Genomic DNA, 22248 nt, shown 5'->3' with positions numbered 1-22248 from the left:
CTCAGCTAAATGAGTGAATTGTACTAGATAATCTCTAAAGCCTATTCCTGTGATCTCTGAATGCTGACTTTAGCTAATTCTTAAAATTTCAATGACCAGTTTCTATACACCTATCTTCTCTTTTAATATTATTACCCTACTACTACTGTATTTAAAAGGTTACCCACCCACCATTCACCCCTTTCCACCTTCATTCTACATACTCTAAACTAAGCAGTCCACTTTCGAAAAATCTTTTAAAATTTCTCAAACCACCTAGCCTGGCATTACAAAGTACTTCAAAATATGTCTTTAACAAACTTTTCTATCCTTTTCATAAAAAACAAACAAACACACACACACACACACACAAAAACACCACACTTCTTTATTCTATGCTTCTAATTAATGCAAACTAAGTAGTATTTATCATATTCTTTCTTATTTTTGCGTTTGTACATGTAAATTTTGGCAGAAATGTGGTATTCATTCTATAAAGTTTATACTTTCCTTCCTTCTGACCCACCATTTGTTAACATTATATTTATCTTTCAAAGCCCAAGTCAAATGCTTTTTCATGAAATCTCTGACCCTCCCAATTAGAAATAATTTCACTTGATTTCACAGCATTTTGAGCTAATTACATCTTAATTTTTATTATATGTTTCCTAGCACCTAGCATAATGTACCCTCACATAACAAGTACCTAATATTCATCAAACATTAGGAAATGCTACTTTACAAGAGTACATAAATTTATCAATAAACATTTAAAAGTTTAAAAAGCAAAATAACATAAATTTTTAGCAATAATTTGACAATATGGCCGGGTTTCAAATTAATTGTCAGTTATAATACAGTAAGAATACATAACTGAAATAGTGAAAAAAGTTGTAACAATATTTTAAATCTACATAAGAGGCAATGAATGTCTAACTGAACTAGAGCAATGTTCAAGAAAAGTTATAATATCTACACAAAGAAGACATGGCAATTGACTGGTATGAAGGAGGTAGAATGAAAAAAAGATTCAAAGATGACTCTAAGGTTGTGAACCTATATGACAAGGAGGAGTGTTGCTCCCTTGATTTAAAAAAAAATGGGAGCAAAGGGTTAAAGAAAAAAAGATGAAGAATTTCATTTTGGACATGTTGAGTTCCACCAGATAGCCAAAATATGCAGATAATCAGGTATCCACCAGCATGGTCCTCAATGATACAGCTGAAAAATACACTGTGTGGAATCACAAATAGCTAGGTTTGAGTCTTGGCTTTTTACTTACTACCTGTATGATTTGGGGCAATTAATTTTTTCCCCTTGGGCTCAAATTTTCTCACATGTAAAATGAAAATGCCTGGGAGAGGTTAAGTTATATAAGAAGTCCTTCCAGCTGCAAATCCTATAATAGTAAGAGGAAAGACTTTTGACTCTGAGAAGTTACCATGACCTTGTATCTTTATATATAAAATAAGGGGAAGAGAGAACATTAAAAAGTAACTCACTTAAATAGTACATTAATATTCACAATGCATTTTCTATGTGACACTGTGAAATAGGTAATGAAAATATTACTTTATCCCCATTATCCCCACTTTAGATAGGAGGAAACCAAAATCAAGAGAAGTGCTTTGACCATGGCCACCCAGTAAATATTGGTTATAAAGGAAATTAGGTCTCTTGATTCCAAAATTGAATGTTCCTTCCATCTCTAAAAGCATTTCATCAAATTTCACGTAGCTCTAAAATATGATTAAATAACTTCTCAGGACTTGAAAGTTGGGAAATTGTCATATTTTTATAGGCAAAACTGAATGGTCTTGATTGTAGAAATAAAAAGGAATTCAGAGAAGGGAAAAATTAATGAAAACTGGAGTCATCAGATAATGTAATGCATTGGGAAGAATTTTGATTGGTAAGAGGAAGAAGACATTCATCATTATGAGATTATACCTCACAATCATGATGAAACTTGGATAAATTGCCTCAAATTATCAGAGGAATAAAAATATTATATATAGGCAAAATAATAAAAAAGAAAGGAAGAGGCTAGAACTGACACTATATATAAAAGACAAGGACATTGAGAGAATATAGTAGACTCTAGATATGAAAGAGTAATATGAAATATGGTTAAACAGATAAAAATTGAGACTTTGAATGGGTAAAGACCACCCTCAAAGGCAGGAAAAGAAGTTTACAGTAAACAAAACAGTGCGCTAAGATGAGGAAAATAATGTATTTTAGGGAAATCCCCTTAGTTTTATATATAATAGACTAAGGGTGAAGATGCTAGGTAAAAGATTTGCTGTAATAAAGGTGTCTACAGCAGGCAAGTGTGAGAGACAGCTTAAGAAAAGGAAGAATAAAACTGTAGTTGAAGAGCGCTACAGAAACTCTTTCATGTATATACATGAAATATGTATTTCATTTATGTGTGTGTATGTATTTTTTTTCATTCATATACCACCCCACATTTTATCTTGAGGCCCAAAGAGTGAAGTGACTCAAATCTATATAGTCCACTTCCCAAATCATCATTCTTTCCATTTTATCATTCTCTATATTAACATAATCTCACATGAATTTATTATAGTCAGAGGGACTAAGTTCAGTCCTGTTTCCCATTTTATTAAAGGCAAATTACTTCCCTTCTTTGGACCTTCATTTCCTTCTGTTAAATAAAAAAAGTAAACTAAATAATGATTCTCTTCCAGTCCTAAACCTATGTAGTGATCCATTTTATCCAATTTATGGCATGCAAATAACTAGAAAATTAATAGACATATTATAATAATATATACATTATATATATATAATAAAATAAGGCATGCAGCCTCCTATAATTATTGCTCATTAATGAGAATTAATGGTAGGAATAATAATAAGTAATAAAATAAGTCATATTAATCTATTCATTTTGTAGATAAGTCATTGTAATGAGTGACTATATAATATATGGCTTATTATTTAAATCCTACAAATATTAATTAGTAAACAATAATTACATAGAGTTGTTTTTTCTTTTTTTGCCATTTTCAACTCACCAGAGCAAAAGAACTTAGACCTGGAAGACAGCCCTGTTTATTATCTAATCAATTAGTAAGCAAGGAACATTCAATTGTTTTTCCAGATAGGTAAATATGGTTCCCAATTTAAGTTTTGCTAGTACACTACCATAGAGTAGTGGGTGAGAGAAAATACAAAAGATGAAAATTTGTGGAAAATCCCTAAAGCTGAAGTATTTCACCTCCAAAGTTATGAAAAATCTTATGTCTCTGAGAAATTGGTACAAAGCTTCATATTCATGAACAAATCCAGGAGACATTGAGTCTAAGATTCCAAGGAAATTTGGAAAAGAATAACCAAACAAGACTGAGCATACATTATTATAAAGTCAGAGATATTTTAAGTTGTCATTATTAAATTAGAATTAGAAAGTACCAAATTATGCATTTGGCTTTAGTTTTAAGAGAATGCTTGACCAAAAAACAGAACAAAACAAAAAAGAGAAATAGGAGGCCAGGGGGATTATGGGAAATAAAATTGGAAATTTCGATTTGCTGCTGTTATTTTGTCATAGTCAGGCATTTCTAAATCATCATGACTCCATTGGGTTTTCTTGACAAAGATACTAGAGTGGTTTACCACTTTCTTTCCTCACTTTACACACATAGAAAACTGAGGTAAATAGGATTAGTCCAGGGTAACACAGCTAGTAAATGAATGAAGTTATATTTGAATTCAAATTTTCCCAACTCCAGGCCCACTGCTCTATCCACTGCCTCACCTACCAACCCATATTTTGATAATTATTTCAAGGATTAATACAATAAACCTCTTTAAAGTTTAGGTAAATAAATCAATACAGGGAAATAAAGTGGCAGCAATCACATCATATGATATGAAAATATAAATCTGATTCCTCACCAAAATATATGGTAGCTTTTTATTTTTCAAATTTATACTCGAAGACAAGTATAGTTAATTATTATAGTTAACTACTCTGAAAATTTAGTTAAATTTTCAAGTTTATTTCTCGTTAAATAACCATACATTTTATAGTTATCTATAACTATAGTTATATATTCTAAATTCTACAATTATAATAAATTCTAGTCTATAGTTAAATGACTACTACAAAAAATTTATAGTTAACTACTATGAAAATTAACAATTATAGTTAATTATTATAGTTCATTATGAAAATTTATAAAATAATGCTCTCTCTAAAAACAAAATAAATCCTATATCAAAGGTGGACAGAAGTTGAAAATATTTAAAAAAACAATTCTAACTGATCATGATGCCTGGTGGGAGGGGGGAAGACACATGTTAGCATACAAAATTTCATGAAAATCCAAAATGCTTTAAAGACTAAGAAATTCTTAATTTGGGATCCATGACCTAGTATTTTAAATATTGCATAAGCATATTTCAATGTATTTACATTCCTTTGTAATATTAAATATTTTATGTATTTAATGATATCAGCATGAGGAGCCCAAAGGCTTTAGTCTCCAGAATGACAAGACAAATTCCATAAAACAAAAAAAAAGTTAAGAATCTATGCCATAGGTCAATCAAAAATCATTCAATTTTTCAAAATTGCCAATTTGGGAATTTGCTTTGCTTAAGAACATTTCTTTAAAAAAAAAACAAAAACAAAAACAAAAAACTTTTGCTTTGTTTTAAATTAGAAACTCTCGGTGGGAGAAAGGGTAGTCAGACTAACATTATAGGGGCCAGAAAAGAAGAAAGAGTGTCACTGAAATATTTTTTTAATACATATAAAAGAACAAAAAGAACTAGAAGGAAATAGGAAAAAATTCAGGAATATCCTAAAAGCCACATGTTGAATTTATTATACATTTATAAGGAAAACAGATTTTAGGCTTCATACATAATCCTTTTTTTCAGTCTGACTTCATATGTACAAATGGGTCATTTTATTTGATGTTTTTTCAAGTTCAAAATTTTTTTAAATTAGTTTATGCCACTGAATTCTATGAAGAGAAAAAAAAATTACCTTTTCCCCCTTCAGGCCTGTGTTAAACTCAGAATTAAGAGTTATTATTTACTTTGATTAAAAATTTCAACAGAAAAGTAAAACGAAGAAAAATTTTTATAATAGTGTTAAATTGTAATTAACATTGTAACAGTTATAATCCAAAGTCTACAAACATATCACACATACCAATTTAAATAAAATGAATTCATTCAGATCTAAAATATGCATAAGCAAACACTTATGAGTACTTTTAAACATTATTTTGTTTCAGTTGCACAAATTAGTAAACTTTATTATATATACTTAAAGCTTGTTGGATTTACTTTCATTCAAAGCATGCATACACCTGAATCCTTATACAAGAATGGTAGCAATGAAGTTAACATAGTGATTTTTTTTAAAAAACACTACATTTTTCTTATATTTTAAACAAAGCACTAAAGATAGATCAAATACCTTATTTATCTTTAACATATGTTTTCTTACCTCTTCATTAATATCGATAACATCTCCCAGTCTGAGCTCTAATTCATCTTCATTTTGTGGATTATATTCATAGAGAACTTTACACTGTCGTTTCTTTGCTTCTAAAGAAAAAAACGACAGAAAATTAAGTTTGAGAGTAGTATTAAAATAAGAATAGCACCTGTCTGTTTTGTATTTAAATGTAAAAAATTATATTTATAAAACCGAACCTTTTTTAAGCCCAAAAGAGAGCTAACCACGTTAAATTTATGGTCTATATGCTAAACCCAAAACCCAGCCTAGTTATTCCAATTTCAGTGCAAACTAACAAAGTAGACACACCCTTCTGGGCAATGGCAATTTCTATTTGTACATCAGAATACACCAATTACATGGGAGCAAACACTGTACTGCCAATTATAAAACTAGAAAAACACTTTTAAAGCCTTATTTGTATAACAGGTGAGTCATAAAAGAGTACTCCAGTTCAATAGTTATCTGATTATTTCCTGATCAAAGTCTAAGAAGTGATTTTTTTAAACTGCCTGCTATTAAAAAAAAAAAAAAAATTCTGCAGAACTTTAGAAAGCAACAACATGAAAAAATCTGTTATCCAATTGGTTGCCAAATTTCTCTCTAACCTGTCTTCCACATAGCTGTCAAATTAATAGCATGAAAGATAAAATGTTCAAAAAGCTTTCATGAAGCTCTGCTACTTTTGTATCAATACCAAGCTTGCTTATGGGTAAGACCCACCATCTGGCTCTTACCCAACCTTCCAAATATATTTCATATCATTATTCTTCAGATACTCGATTCCAGGCAATTAGGCTATTAGCACTTCTCAAAACTTGAACTTTCATAATTTCTACCCTCTGTTGTTGCAAAGGCTATTTTCTGATAGCATTGTCACATCCTTAAACTCTCCATCTTCTATGTGTACTTTTAAGTGGAGTACTATTTTCAGTTGCTCAAATAAGTAAAATTTATACTATATTGAAGACTACTGAAGTTACTATTAAAATATTACAGCTGAATCATCATACAAAAGAATTAATCAATTAAGCAACAGAATGACTTTTCTTTCTTTTTCTTTTTTTGGGGGGCTGAGGCAATTGAGATTAAGTGACTTGTCCAGGGTCACACAGCTAGGCAGTGTTAAGTGTCTGAGGCTAGATTTGAACTCAGGTTCCCCTGACTTCAGAGCTGATGCTCTACCCATTACGCCACCTAGCTGCCCTAGAATGACAAAGCACATTTGTCTTATTATTTTCAACTCTTACAACTCCTAACTTCCTTTAGGGCAGCACAAGTAGCAACTATTACTCTTTTCTTGTTCTCTTCAATTGAGAGGGTTTTCTTCCTCCTTAAATCACCTTGTATTTAATTGCTTACATGCTTGCACCCCCATACCTCAACAAAATGTAAGTTAAGAAGTTTTTATTTTATCTTAGGAAATAGAGAACTTATGAAAGACTGATATGAGGATGACACAGCTCAATTATCAGGAAGGTAATTTTGATACAGAGTATGAAGGAAGTTATTCAGAAGGGAGATGAGACAAAAGGCTGTTACAATGGGCAAGTAAATGATGCAGCTTTGAAAAATATGGACAGCTGAGAAGAAAAGTATATATGTTTAAGATGTATGTATATAGGTAGAATGAACAAGATTTGGCAAATGCTTCAATGCAAGATTAAAGTGTTAAGGAGGCTTTGAAGGTTTCAAAGCTGGTGCCTGAAAGGTATCATTAATAGAACTTAAAAAGTTTGAAAGGGGGTTGATTTAGGAGGAATGAGTATATGTTCCTAAGTTCACACTTCCACCAGTTCCTGAGGGGGAGGTGGTATTTCTGGGGCCAAAGAAGATGTCTTGTTACCACCAGTCAAGTCAAATCACCCACTGCTGCTTTCAACAGATCTATCTCTTAACTACTCATATTCTACCCAGATTCATTCCACCATATTCCTAACCCCTTACAAAATTGCCAACACATTTTGAATCCCTGGGCTACTGATGGGAATATGGTCTGGCATTTGCCTAAGTGCCCATTCCCTTTTCCTCATCATCCTTAAATCTATCCCTTAAATACCTATTCCTTTGATTATGCTCTCCATAATTAATCTCGGCTCCATAGTTAACAAACTTGCTTTCAATGTCTCATTCTTTTGAGCTTATGACACTGTACTCCTGGTCATCCTTTCTAGTAACAGATTGTATTTTCGCTCACATATGAATATGATTCAAAGTTCACACTAAATGATGGCAACAATGGAAATGGAAAGAAAAAATAACCCCTCCCCTGCACCCCTCTCCCCTAGCCAAAGGGCTGAAATGAACACTAAGGAATTATAATGGCAAGACTAACTTCCAAAAACAAACCTCCCCCTACTTCATCATAAAGTCAAGGACTGTGGTTGGGAAGGCTAAGAGGATGTCAGACTTTTACAATGTGTTCATTAAATTTGCTGAGATTTATTTGCTCTTTCTCTTTTGTTTTTGATTAAGAGGGATAAGCTCTCAAGGAGAGGAAAGAAAGGGGATTGCATCAGGAAATGTAAGGTGATATTAAGAATAAAAGACATAATAAAAATTTGTAAAAAAAAATTATAAATGTTTAAATCTCTTAAAGAAAAAAAAAAAAAGAATACATGCTATTTAAATATGTCACCCCCAACAACATCCTATAGGTATTATATACCTAAGCCTAAAATATTCACCTCCCAATTAGTTCAATTTCGGATTCCCTAGTCTTTTTCTTTCCTAAACTCCTGACTTCATGAGGACACTTCAAATACATATGGATATTCTTCTCAACATCCTTAACTTCCCAGTTTCTCCATTCAATAAATTCTCAAAACTTACTCCTCTCTATTCCCTCTCAGCTACACAAAGATGTGGACATAACCCATTATCTTATCACCCACAAGTGTTTGACTTCCATGAAGGTCATGAACTATGAAATTTCTTCATCCGATTATAACCTCTTATTATTTCCTCTTTTCTGTATTTCAGGCCCTAATCTTCTTGTTCCTTCTCTCACTGTTATGTTTCCAATCTGGACCATCATCCCTGCACTGGCTAAACTCTCCTTCATTCTGCCCTATTTCAACCCCTGAATAAATCAATTCAACTCTATACTATTCTCTTTTCTCAAAATTCTTTGTCCTGTCATCAATCATGCCTTACCCATCCCCAATGTTGGAATCATCCTATCATTCACTGCCTTTGCCCTAGATACTGACATGATACCGAATAGAACTAGAGAAAATCTCAAAACAAAACTGTTTGAGTCCTCCTCAAATTTATGTTATATACTCTCAAATTGGGCCCTCCCTGCACCAAGAGAATTCATTTATACTCCCTAACCTACTTTCCACTATTCCACTTACCACAGTGACTTTCCAAAACTTCTTTTTTCCCTTCCTAGCACTCAAGATCACAACTTCAATGTCTTCAACTCATATCTGCACTCTCACTATATAATCTGTTAACAAGTCTTATTTGAAATTTGCAACATCTCTTGTATGTATCTCCCCTTCACTCCTCTCACATAGACAATACTCTGGTGCAAGTTCTTATTTCCTCTTGGCTGGATTACTGCAACAGCTTTTTGGTTAAGCTCCTTGCCACAAGTCTTCATTCCAGTATTATCACACTTCAGCTGCCAAAGTGATTCTCTTAAAGACCAGTTTAGTGGTTTCTTATTATATATCCAGGCTCAAACACAAACTCCTCCATTTGGCACATTTTCCTAGCATTTCTTCTTATTTATCCCTCACTCTCCTCTACATATTCTGCAGTAAAGTTCTACTGGCCTACTTACAATTGCTAGATCACAAATCTCAATCATACTCACTTCTCTATGCTTCCTCACTGAATGTCCTCCTTTGCCTACTATCCCGCCATGTCTGAAATGTTTTTTTCTCCTTACCTTTATATCCTGGCTTTTTTCAAGACTCAGTGCAAATTCTCAAAGAGGCCTTTAATGCTCCCAACCCAGGCTGCTAATGTTTCCTTTCCCTACATATGTCTCTGCATTTTTATTTGCTCCCCCCCCCACATACATAGACACCCCCTTTAACATAATGCCTTGCATAAAGTAAGAATTTAATAAAAGCTTAATAAAAACATTAACTAGAAGGCCAAGGAAGATTTTATTAGGCAGAAAAGGAAATACTCATTATAGATGGGGGAGGAAGGAAAAAGAAATTGGCTTACTAAAATCATGGAGGCAAAAATTGGCATGAGAAAATGATTTCTAAAAAAAGGAAAACCAAATTAAGAATATCAAAACTGAAATGGTTAAATTCATCACCAATAAATAGAAATTAAATTATCAGAAATTGTATTGTGCAATTATATGCCAAATAATCTAACAATCTAAGCGAAATGAATATTATAAAAATACAAATTACGCAACTTAACGTAAGATGAAATAAAATATTTAAGTAATCCTATCTTAGAAGAAGAAATCGAATAATCAATCAGTGAACTCCCTAAGACAAAATTCTCAGGGTCAAATTCACAGTGAATTCTATCAAATATTTAAAGAACAGTTAATTCCAATACTGTATAACCTATATGGGAAAAACTAGGCAAAAAAGTAGTCCTACCAAATTATTTTTACAATAAAAATATGACACATATCTAGAGCAAGAAGAGCAAAAATAAAAGAAATACTAATTTCTCTACATACTATTTTTCCTCATGAATACTTAATGCAACAATTTACTAGTAAGAAAAGTACAGCAAAGATCATAGCCTATGACCAAGTGGGATTTATACCAGAAATGCAAAACTAATAGAATTTTAGGGAAACTATCAACATATTAACCATATCAATAACACAAACAACAAAATCATATGATTATCTCAATAGATGCAGAAAAGGTTTTGGACAAAATACAACACTCATTCCTATTTTTAAAAGCTTAAGAATAAATGAGCTTTCCTTAAAATTTAAGTAGTAGCTATATAAAACCTACAGCTAGCATTTATGAGCTTTCCTTAAAATGATAAGTAGTAGGGGCAGCTAAGTGGCACAGTGCATAGAGCACCAGCCCTGAAGTCAGGAGGCCTAAGTTCAAATCTGGTCTCAGACATTTAACACTTCCTAGCAAGTCACTTAACCCAATTGCCTCAGCAAAAAAGTTAAGTAGTAGCTATATAAAATCTACAGCAGCATTTATTTGTAACAGGGATAAACTAAAAGCCTTTCCAATAAAAATCAGGAGTAAAACAAGGATGTTCATTATCACTACTACTATTCAATACTATACTTGAAATGCTAGCTACAGCAATAAGAAGAAAAAGAAATTGAAGAAATTAGAACAGACAATAAGGAAATAAAACTATCCTTCTCTTTGGAGGTAATATGATGATTAATATCCTAGAGAATTAACTAGGAAACTAATAGAAATAAGTTACTGGATATAAAATAAACCCATATCCTAGAGAATTTACTAGAAAACTAATAGAAATAAGTTACTGGATATAAAATAAACCCACATAAATCATCCCTATTTTTATATCAACAAAGTTGACAGCAAGAAACAGAAAGAAAAATTCTGTTTAAAATAACAATAGATAATATAAAATACTTGGGAATCTACCTGCCAAGAAAAAATCTAGGAACTATATGAACACAATTACAAATACTTTTCATACAAGTAAAAGTCAGATCTAAAAAACTGAAAAAATATTGTTCATAGTTAAGGTGAGCCAATATAATAAAATTACAATTCTAACTAAATTAATTTAATTTAGCATTAATAACAAACAAAAAATTATTACATATAAGAGTTTTAAAAAATTGGAAGGAAAGGTCAAGAATATCAAAGCAATTGATAGGGGGGAAAGGTAGGAGAGTGGCTTAACAGTTTCAGATTGTATTACAAAGTAATTATCAAAATAATCTGTTACTGGATAAGAAAGCAAGGATGGATCAGTAGATTAGTACACAATACACAGCAGCAAATGATCCATACTAATTTAGTGTGATAAATATAAAGATCCAAGATTTCAGGACAAGGACTCACTATTTGACAAAAATTGCTTAGAAAATTGGAAAGAAGTTTGGCAGGTATAGACCAACATTTCACACTATAAACTGAGATAAAGTCAAAATATGTTCATGATTGAAATATAAAGGATGATATCATAAGTAAAATTGGGAACTTTTAATATCTTACCTGTCAGATATATGAAGGAAAAAATTCACAACCAAACAAGATCAGGAAAAAACATTACAGGAAAAAGTAAAATGAGAAATTTTGATTATATCAAACAAAAAAGGTTTTGCAGAAACAAAACTTATGCTGCCAAAATTAGAAGGAAAGCAGAAAACAGTAGGAGAGTGGGGGGAGATAAAGGCCTCATTTTAAAAATACATAGAGATCTGAGTCAAATCTATAAGAATGTAAGTCATTCCCCCATTGATCAATAGTCAAAGGATATAAGCAGGCAAGTGTTCAAATAGAGAAAATCAAAGTTATCACATTATGATGATAAAAATGCTTTAAATCACTATCGATTAGAGAGATACAAATTATTATGGCTTTGAGATACCACTTCACACCTAGCAAATTGATTAATATGACAGAAAAGAAAAATGCAAATGCTGGAAGGCTTATAGAAAAATCTGGACTCTAATGCTCTATTGGGGAGCTGTAAACTGATCCAACCATTCTGGAGAACAATTTGGAACTATGAACAAAGGATTATAAAATGGTATACATACTGTTCAACACAGCAATATCACCAATAGATCTGAATACTACAGAAATTTTAAAAGCCTTGGGGGAAGAAGGGACAGAACAACATATAAATATATATACCACAAAACTATACTATATATGCAAAACTATTTATAGCAGCTCTTTTGATGGTGGCAAAGAATTGAAAATTGAGAGGATGCCCATCAATTAAGGAATAAGAAGTGGTGGTATATGATTGTGATGGAATACTACTACTACGCTATAGGAAATGGCAAGCAGGATCTTTTCAGAAAAACCTAAAAAGATCTACATGAACTGATGCAAAGTAAAATGAAAAGAACCAGGAGAATATTGTATACTGTAATAGCAATATTATATGACAATCAATTGTGAATGCCTTTACTATTCTAAATAATACAACATCAATTAATAATAAAAATGCTATCCAGTTCCAGGGAAATAACTAATAAGAGTCTGAATGCAGATCAAAGTATCCTTTTATGCATGGCTAAAAAAATTTGTTTTGCTCAGCTGCATGTGTATAATTTCTATAAACTTGCTTTATCTTCTCAATGAGGGAGAAATTTTTCAAAATTAAAAATTTTTTAAACATATACAAAAAAAGCAGCCCTGTTTGTAGTGGCTAGAAACTGGAAAATGAATGGATGCCCATCAATTGGAGAATGGCTGGGTAAATTGTGGTATATGAATGTTATGGAATATTATTGCTCTGTAAGGAATGACCAGCAGGATGAATACAGAGAGGCTTGGAGAGACCTACATGGACTGATGCTAAGTGAGATGAGCAGAACCAGGAGATCATTATACACTTCGACAACAATATTGTATGAGGATGTATTCTGATGGAAGTGGATTTCTATGACAAAGAGACTTAATTGAGTTTCAATGGATAAATGATGGACAGAAACAGCTACACCCAAAGAAGGAACACTGGGAAATGAATGTGAACTATTTGCATTTTTGATTTTCTTCCCGAGTTATTTTTACCTTCTGAATCCAATTCTCCCTGTGCAGCGGGACAACTGTTCGGTTCTGCAAATATGTATTGTATCTAGGATATACTGCAACATATTTAACATATATAGGACTGCTTGCCATCTTGGGGGGGGGGGGTGGAGGGAGGGAGGGGAAAAAACGAAACATAAGCGAGTACAAGGGATAATGTTGTAAAAAAATTATCCTGGCATGGATTCTGTCAATACAAAGCTATTATTAAATAAAATAAAATTTAAATTAAAAAAAATATATATATACAAAAAAAATTTTACATGTAATTTGAAAAAAAATTAATTTAATTATCTTTGACCTAATAATTTATGCAGCACAGTAGATTAAGTGTCTGCTTAGAAGTCAGTAAGATGTAGAATAAGTCCTCATTTTCCCACTACTCAATATGTGAGTAGTGCATAAGGCAAGTAGACTATAGGCAAGTCATTTAATCTCTCTATATTCCCATGAAATGTTTTTGAACTATTTCAAGCTACTGATAAAATATTCTTAATAGAATATATCACAGGCACAAGATCTATTTTTTTATCTGTATATACATGTCTTCCAAAAAACCTATATTGAACTTTCTTGGCCTTTCAGCAGCATTTGGCACTTTCAATTACCCTCTTCTTGATATGTTCTCTCTAGAATTTCCTGACACTGCTCTTTCTGGATTCTCCTCCTACCTTTTCTGACTCTCTCCTTCTCAAAAGTCTTTTGCTAGATATTTACACAGGTCATGAGGAGCTATTTTGAGTGTCCCTCAGAGCTCTATCCTCTATTCTATCTCCTCCATCTACAATTTTTTTATTGGTGAACTCGTCAACTCCAATATATTCAATTATTTTCTGATCTATTTATTTGGCCCTACCCTCTCTGCTGATCTCCAATCTCACATCTCCACTTGTCTATTGGACATCACAGGATAGATGTCCAACAGACACCTTAAACACATATCCAAAACTAAAGTCAAAAATCTTTCCCCTAAAACCCTTTCTACATTGCAAATTCCCTATTACTATTCAGGGTACCATCATCCTCCCAGTAATCCAGGCTCACATAAAATGTCCTCTCTGACTCTAGACCCCTTATATTCAATCTGTTAACAAGTCTTGTCAATTCTATCTTAGCAACATCTCATATATAAAGCTCTTCCTTTTTTCTCAACTGTCCCATTTTCATTCAGGTGGCTCTCATCACCTCACACCTGACTATTTGCAATAAGTTGCTAATTAGTCTGACTGCCTCAAATTTTTCCCACTCCCAGTCTATCTTCCACTCAGCTATCAAAATGATCTTCCTAAAAAGTCAAAATCTGACTATATCACCCTCTAATCATAAAACTCCAGAGGCTCCCTATTACTTCCAGGATGCATCAAATGTTGCAAAGAAGTCATGAGGCTGAGAAAAGGTCAATGAATCTGATAAACATATCCAGCATAGTAATGGGACAGAAATAAAAAAGCATCAGAGAGTTGATGAGTGAGCCAGTAGTATAGACAAACTGTTAAGCATAAATTCCTCTTTTGGAATTTTGATAAGGTAAAGAACATGACAATGTCCAAGTATGAAAGGACAAAAGAATCTGTGGAAGATATTTTCAAGATAAAGGAGACAAACATATTTAGGCAGAAGGGATGAGGCTGAAGATCAAGGATAAGTCTAGTGAGAAGAAAAAAGTGGTATTAAGAAAACCCAAGTTTGGGGGGGTACAAAGAACATAACCTTCCATTTTCTGAGCAAAGTAGAAAAACAAATCAAATGCTTAGGGAAAGGTTAAGTTTTCTAAGGATCTGTGAATTTAGAAAAAAATTACATCTTTAATTTAACTAACTTCTAATTGAAATTTATTTCATTTCTTTCAATTATGAATGCAGGCACAACCACTGTGGGAAGCAACTTCGGCACCAAGAGAAATCACAGATATCGTATTACAACCTTTACAAACTTTAAAATATTTTTTACACTCATCACTTTTTTGAATATTGAATTTAATATTAGAACTTGGAAACAACAGCTTTCATATGCTGATGTCTTTAAAAATAAAATAAAGTATATATCTATATATAAATGTTCTCTTTGGGTTTCTGGAGGTCTTGGGAACAGCCTTTTCTGTAGAGCAATCACCACAAGAATAGCTAGGTGTTAAAAGTCCAAAAGTCTTTATTGTTTCCTTCCCCTGGTGCTCAGCTAGCTTTCTCCTGGCCTTCAGAGGGGACTTGGTTTCAGTGGAGAAAATGCAGGAGGACAGGTCAGCCATGGTGCTGATGAAGATGGAAATGAATCTCTCTCTCCTTGACTCCCAGAGCTTTGAACTCCTGCCTCCAGTCTGCTTGTCCTCTCTAGCTGTCTCTGAGCCTCTGGTGCCCCAGGAGAGCCACCAAGAACCTGACCGAAGATGGAATGAATGTCGTCCAGTCCTTGCTGGCTGTTTTGTACTCCATTATCAAAGGTGTGAATCTTGTGTAACTATATTAAGTACTAAGTACATGTACTGAACTAGAGAACTATTAAGCACCATGCTAAATTAGATAACCATTGTCTTTATCCATTCCACTGACTTAACACCTTGTAAGAATCCTTGTTTCAGAATTCTGGCCCATAACATATATCAAACTGACACACAAGTTTTAAAAAAAATCTTGGTAGCTGTACTTCATTTTAATTGACTTCTTTTGTAATTTCTTTTATGCTTTATTTTACACATTTAAAAACATTTTAAGAAAAGGTCCATTCTCAGTCAAATGTCAAAGCTGCAAAATGGTTAAGGTAATGTTTCAGAGTAATGAGAAAAGGGATACTAATTTGGGGGCTTGATGAGAAAAGAAAACAGTTTGAGCCAGGTTCCACCATCTAACATGTGACCTTTAGCAAGACATATTACTGTCTTTGAGCTTTAACTTGAGGAAAATGAAAATACCACTTCTCTATCAATTATCTTACTAATATGTCAAAGGCTTGTCAGAGATTCAAAATAAAGGTATATGATACTTTATATACTGTTAAGCAAAAACCCAACACACCTTCCTACTAAACTACATTCTAACACAACATATTCTAGTAACTACACTTTTGTAAATAATACACAGAGCACAATGTAGACTTCTCTCCAAATTGAACTACAAATAGCCTTAAGGACTATTCTTTTTGTTATGCTGAAATATAATATTTTTTTTTTAAATGTAATATAAAATTCAATTTTCTACTTGTGGCTTTCTCTTTTGTAGCTTTCAATCCTCTATAATAATTAAGGGTAACATTACACAAATTTAGTACTTACTAGACTAATATATTGTGATCTCTTGACCACTTTCATTTATATAGCAAGCACCTCCTGAATGCCTAGTAGGTACAAATGTTCATTAAAGCAGTTAAGGTTCATTTTTGAAGAATTCAATTTATCGTTCTTGTCTCTAAAAATAAAACTTATTTAGCAAAATTCTTGTCAATACCTTAGCAAAAATGAAAGGGCATATTAAGACTTAACTTCAAGAGCACACAGTACCATTAAGATTTGGGAGAAAAAAGAATTTTCTCATCTCAAAATACATTAGATGACTGTGAGTTTATAATAGAAATACTAAATGGACTATCTAGTCAGAGCCTTTTTTACAAATTATAGGCAGCAGATACAATACTTATTTAGTTAAAAGTTTGTAACTAGAGTTTCTAAAATCTATTGCTTAAGAGTAGGAGAAAGGAAGGAGACTATGGTGAATATTTTCAGATATTCACTCCATTTGTCTTCAATTTATAATCTTTGATAGTGATCTGGGGCATTAAAAGGCTGCCACTTGCCCACAACCATGCAACTAACAGATCAGAAGCAGGATTTGAACAGAGATATTCCTGACTCCAAAAACAGATCTCTATCTGAATTAAGATGCTGCCTCTCACCATCGTCCTTAAAATAGAGTTTGGATGGATCGTTTTTGTTGAAGGTAAAACTGTTATTATTCCTATTTTATAGATGAGGAAATTAGGGGCTCAGAAACTTGCTCAAAGTCATAGCAGTGACTTCAAAATCCAAAAATTAGCATTATTACCAGTATGCTAAAACAAATTCAATAACAATGAAACAGAATACAAAAGTGCCTAAAAAAACAGAAAAACTAAGGAGCAGGAGATGAGAAAAACAGATCACATCTATTTAGATGAATCAGCGAATGAGTAACTACAAATGATCCACACATCATTCTTAAATTAAAAAAAAAATTGAATGCTACTGTATTAAATTATTCAAATAATATTTTAAAAGGTTAGAAGATGAAGAAAGTTTTTACATACTCTTCTTAACATTTTTGGTTAGAGGATGTGGCTGAATTCCGCCTGCTGGAAGTCCATAAGTGCTTATGCGTTGTACAAGATTGGCTACATTTCCGGGCTTATCTCGCTTGAAAGGAAAATTTTCATCCTTGGCTTCAACCTCTCTCTTAATTTCCTACAAAGAGGGGAAATGAAATAAAAAATTAAAATTTCAAATTATTAAATTCTCTAATACAAAATAAAGTCACAATATTTAATAATGACAGCTTTATGAAAAATATTTTTATGTAGCAAAACTGCAGAAAAGACCAATAGTACATCAAAGAATGACTATTTCTAGAATCTCAGGGAAAGCAAAAAATTGTCATCACAATGGATAGAGGACAATGTGCCAGTCCCTTGAAAAATGTGAATAGTATTCATAAAATGATATCCTATCTCATTATTCTCCCTCTAGTTCCATCTTCACATTTCTTCCACTTGTTTTTCAATTAATCTTCTATTTTACACACTAACCACACCCTAAATACTCAGTTGCAATATAGCAATCAACAGAAATTTGCAGGGCAGCAGGCAGTTATTTACATTATGGCTTCCCCATTGCTACAATATAAAATAAGAGCAACCTCATTTTCTTATTTTATTATCCACAATATCTGATGTTCCTAAGTATCATTTAAATTTTTAATAGGAGAATACTTTTGAAGATACTGGGAATTGTGGTGTTTCAAAAGCAACATCTAAAGATTTAAAATCTATGTTAAACTTGAAAAACAATAATACTGAAAACAATTTTGCATTTTTTGTTAAGAATTATAGATGCTATAAGAAAAAGGAATTAATAAACTAATGAAGTAAAATAGAAAAAAAACCTTTTGTTATCAAATCAACATTTTGAATTTTGAGATATTTTCAACAAAGTCATTTTACTGGGTTTTCAATTTTATCCAAACAAAAGAAAATTTCAGATGTAAAATGTGATCTGGTATAATGAAAAGATCACTAGAGGGATTATAAGCAGATTCGGCTTCTAATACTTATTCTAATATCAACTAACTAGGTAGCATTGGGCAAGTTATTTACTGCGCCTCTTTTTTCTTACTGTAAAATGAGAGTATTAGATTAGATGACTTATATGAATCCCTTCAGAAAAAGCACATTTCCATTTAAACTTCCTCTGTATTTGAGAATCAAAATCCACTGGATAATACTACTTTTCAGTATAGTTAATAATTTAAATGATAAATTTTTAGTATTTTAATGGAAATTTTTCTAAAATAAAAGTATACTAAATACATTTTAGCTATCTACGGACAATCTACAGTCATGTTTACGAAAATCAAGTATTGAGATCTATAGTAGATGCCCAAGCAGTGCTATATATACATAGGGTGTGGTAGTGACCAATATCTCTGTCCTTTCCCCTTTTGATTTAGATTTTTTTTTTCCTTAAAAAGTATTAAAACTATACTCAAAATCTGGTTGGTTCGAAAGACCAGGCTACTGACCTCAATCTCTGATTGCCTGTGTACAAAGCAATTATAATGAACTCAAAGCATGTTCCAATGCAACAGTGATAGAGACAATCAAATACAAACTGGGTTAAAGCTCCTCCTTCCATTCCAAACAAGATTGTCAGAAATTTGAAGGTACCTATTAGAGGGGTCAAAACCTAAATGTCCAGAAAACAGATCCTAGAATAGGTAAATCCTGACTGTTCCATAAAGTTCAGTATTTACATAAAGATATCATCTGGAATAACTCAAGATTTAGATTCATACTTCTCTCTGAATCACAACAACAAACATGGTGAGCCTGTGTTTCAAGAGAAACTTCCTGGAGGTCTGAGAAGTTTAATCTCCTATATTCAAAATGGAGCTTTTGGGAGTCCCTTCCAAAAGGGACTGAGTCAATCTCTGATGGGGATTGTATAAACAGAGATTGACACAAGGCTGAAACCCATACTCATTCTAGGTCACTAGGAGACTGAGAAAGAACTGAAGCACAAGTGGAACTGTGATTTCCTTAATCTAGGCAGCTTCTGAAATGTACCAATGTAGGTCCATCCCTATCATCTTAGTGTTTCATAGAGCACTGAAAAGTTAGTGACAGTATAAGACAATGACAGGATATGAACCCTGGTCTTCTCAAACACCTAGGCCAACTCTCTCAATCTTCTAATTCACAATTCTTTTTCAGCTCCTCTTTAAGAACTAAAAAAATTCATTAAAGTTCTTATCTACCATGACACACTTAGATTCATTTCTAGTTTGTAATCTACTAAAATCTCCAGTTCTTTTCCAGATAAAATACTACACTATGTCTAGTCTATCTTATGTTTGAGGCTTTGTTTGTTTTTGTTTTTAAATGAAATTTAAAAAAAAACCCTAAGTCTATTTATTTATCCCTATAAACTTTAACTCAGTAGAACTGGCTCAGTGTTCTAACCCAGAGGTTAACAAACATCTCAGACTTTGTGGGCCAAGAAGCAAAATCAAAGATATTACATGGGTAGTCAGTCATGTTATAATGCATATTTCAAAAATGCATAATTAGAATTTCAAGTCTCTTTCTGCTCCATTTCATCCTCACGAAACAGCTTGAAGAAAACTAAACCATTAATAATATAAAAATAATAATAATTAATAATAATTCACAAACTGCAACCCTTTTTAACGTTCTCTTCCACAAGCAAATTTCAGGTCTTGTCAATTCTAATTTTGCAACATCTCTTGTATATAAAGTTCCCTCTTCTACCATCCCAATTTCACACAGGCAGCTCTTATCACCTCACATAGCAATAACCTTCTGGCTAGTCTAACTCAAGTCTCTCCCTATTGTCAATCTATCCTCTCTACTCGGCTTCAAAATGATCATCCTATGATCAACTTATCACTCCCTAATCATTAAACTCCAGCAACCTATTGCTTCCCGGATCAAATACAAAATTTTCTGTTTTGCTTTTTATAATCTGCCTTCTTCCTGAATTCTTAGTCTTCTTAAACTTAATTCCTCTTTTTTCATACATTCTGTGATCCAATGACATTGGCTTCTTTGCTCCCACAAAGTATTCCCATCTTCCAACTCCATACATTTTCAATTGCTGGATGTCATTCATTTCCCCATCTTGACCTGTTGGGCTTTCCTAGTTTTCTTCAAATCTGTGCTAAAATTTCACCTTCTGCTAGCTCCTTCCCAGTTTTCCTTATTGTGTGTGTCTTCTCTAAAGATTTCTACCAATTTATCTTTTACATACCTTATTTGTGCATACTTGTTTGCATGCTGTCTCGCTCAAGTAGGAGATACCTTATTTGTGCATATTTGTTTGCATGCCATCTAGCTCAACTAGAAGCTTAAGCTCCCACAGATTTTAGATAAGGGGCAGTTTTTGTCCTTCTTTGTATCCCAGAGATTTACCAAAATGCATGGTACACAGCAAGCATTTAACAAAAATGCTTATTGACTTGAGTTGCAAAGGCATACAAAAAGAAAGTTTAATTATGATAAATTTCCAATTCACTAGGAAAAGGGCTATCCATACAATGTACATGTTGATTATGTGATTAATATTCTTTCAAGAAAGAGTAGGGAAAAGTTGGCATTAACTGAACTTCATGACTGAAAGGGATAAAGAAGGGTTGACCAATTATACAAACAAGTTTGGTATGGAAACTTAAAAGGAATACAACTAGGAATAAGATGTTATAAGTAAGAACAACAACAGATGATAATAACTACAAGAAAAAATAAATTACCTGGTCCTGCAAAAGAAAATATAAAGAAAGAAAAAGTAGTAGAGAAAAAATTAGATTCTAAGCAGATGTTCAGCAATTGGGAAATGGCTGAACAAATTGTAGTACATGAATAGTATATTACATAGTAATCTATGACACACATACATACACAATACAAAAATTACAGTGAAATGATGTAAAGTCAAAGAACAATTTATACAAGCACAAAAATGGCAAGACAAACAACTCTGAAAAATTTAAGAACTCTGATCAATGCAATGACCAAACCTTACCTCCTGAGGACCTATGATGAAACCTGTTATCAACTTCTTAACAGAAATGCTCTCAAAAAATATACATTTTATACATGTTCACTGTATGGATCCATTTTTACTGTCCTTGATACAAAAGACTGTTTCCTCTCTGGTAGACAAGAGAATTGTGATTTAATTGGTCTAAGAAATTCCAGATGAGGAAAATTCCTACTAATCTGAGTCAGCTCCTTCTCAACAACTTATCATAGAGAATTGTCTGTAGTTCAAAAAGATTGAAAAACATGCTCAAGAGCACAAAGCTAATACCATGTATCAGAAGGCAAAACTTGTACACTTGTACATTAGCTTCAAGAATATCTCATTATACATCTATATCATATTGCCAACTAAAGTATTTTTTATTTTTGTCTATGATTCTATTTTATTAAAAACACAAGTTATAGATATATTCAAAAATCTAACCACAACACAGTATTTTCTTTTTAATCTTTTTGTTATACAACTAAAAGATATATTTTAAAACATCTAATTATCATCACCTTAGCAAATAAAGTATTCAAGCTATTTACACATAACTAAAAAGTATAAAAAAGAAAAAAAATTTTAAATTAAAAGTACAGGGTTATCAAGAAGAAAATCTCTGTAAGAAGTGTACCTATTACTTTCCAGAAGACTAGATCAGAAAATATTAGTGCAGGTAGATCTTGTTTTATTGTGCTTTGCTTTATTAAGCAAATAATTGTTTTTAACAAACTGAAGGTTTGTGGCAACCCTATGCAAGCAAGTCAATC

At 32.4% G+C, this 22248-nt stretch overlaps 1 protein-coding gene across 7 annotated transcripts in view; it reads right to left on the bottom strand.

The window, feature by feature from the left end:
• The window catches only part of CD2AP (CD2 associated protein), a 188958-nt gene that overhangs the window by 103894 nt on the left and 62816 nt on the right, over window positions 1-22248 (bottom strand). For all 7 annotated transcript variants that reach the window (XR_007953545.1, XM_051997108.1, XM_051997109.1 and 4 more), the window contains exons 3-4: window positions 17470-17623; window positions 5474-5574 (exon numbers count right to left, since the gene is read on the bottom strand). Coding sequence is in view for 6 of the 7 variants with exons in the window: in XM_051997108.1 (XP_051853068.1) it covers window positions 5474-5574; window positions 17470-17623 (255 nt within the window). In the remaining variant the exon portion in view is untranslated. The remainder of the gene's footprint in view (window positions 1-5473; window positions 5575-17469; window positions 17624-22248) is intronic.

Source organism: Antechinus flavipes, chromosome 4 (genome assembly GCF_016432865.1).
Source record: "Antechinus flavipes isolate AdamAnt ecotype Samford, QLD, Australia chromosome 4, AdamAnt_v2, whole genome shotgun sequence".
In the NCBI taxonomy this organism is placed as follows: Eukaryota; Metazoa; Chordata; class Mammalia; order Dasyuromorphia; family Dasyuridae; genus Antechinus; species Antechinus flavipes.
The sequence above is the reverse complement of the archived record's forward strand: the minus strand, read 5'-3'. Positions and strand labels throughout refer to the sequence as shown.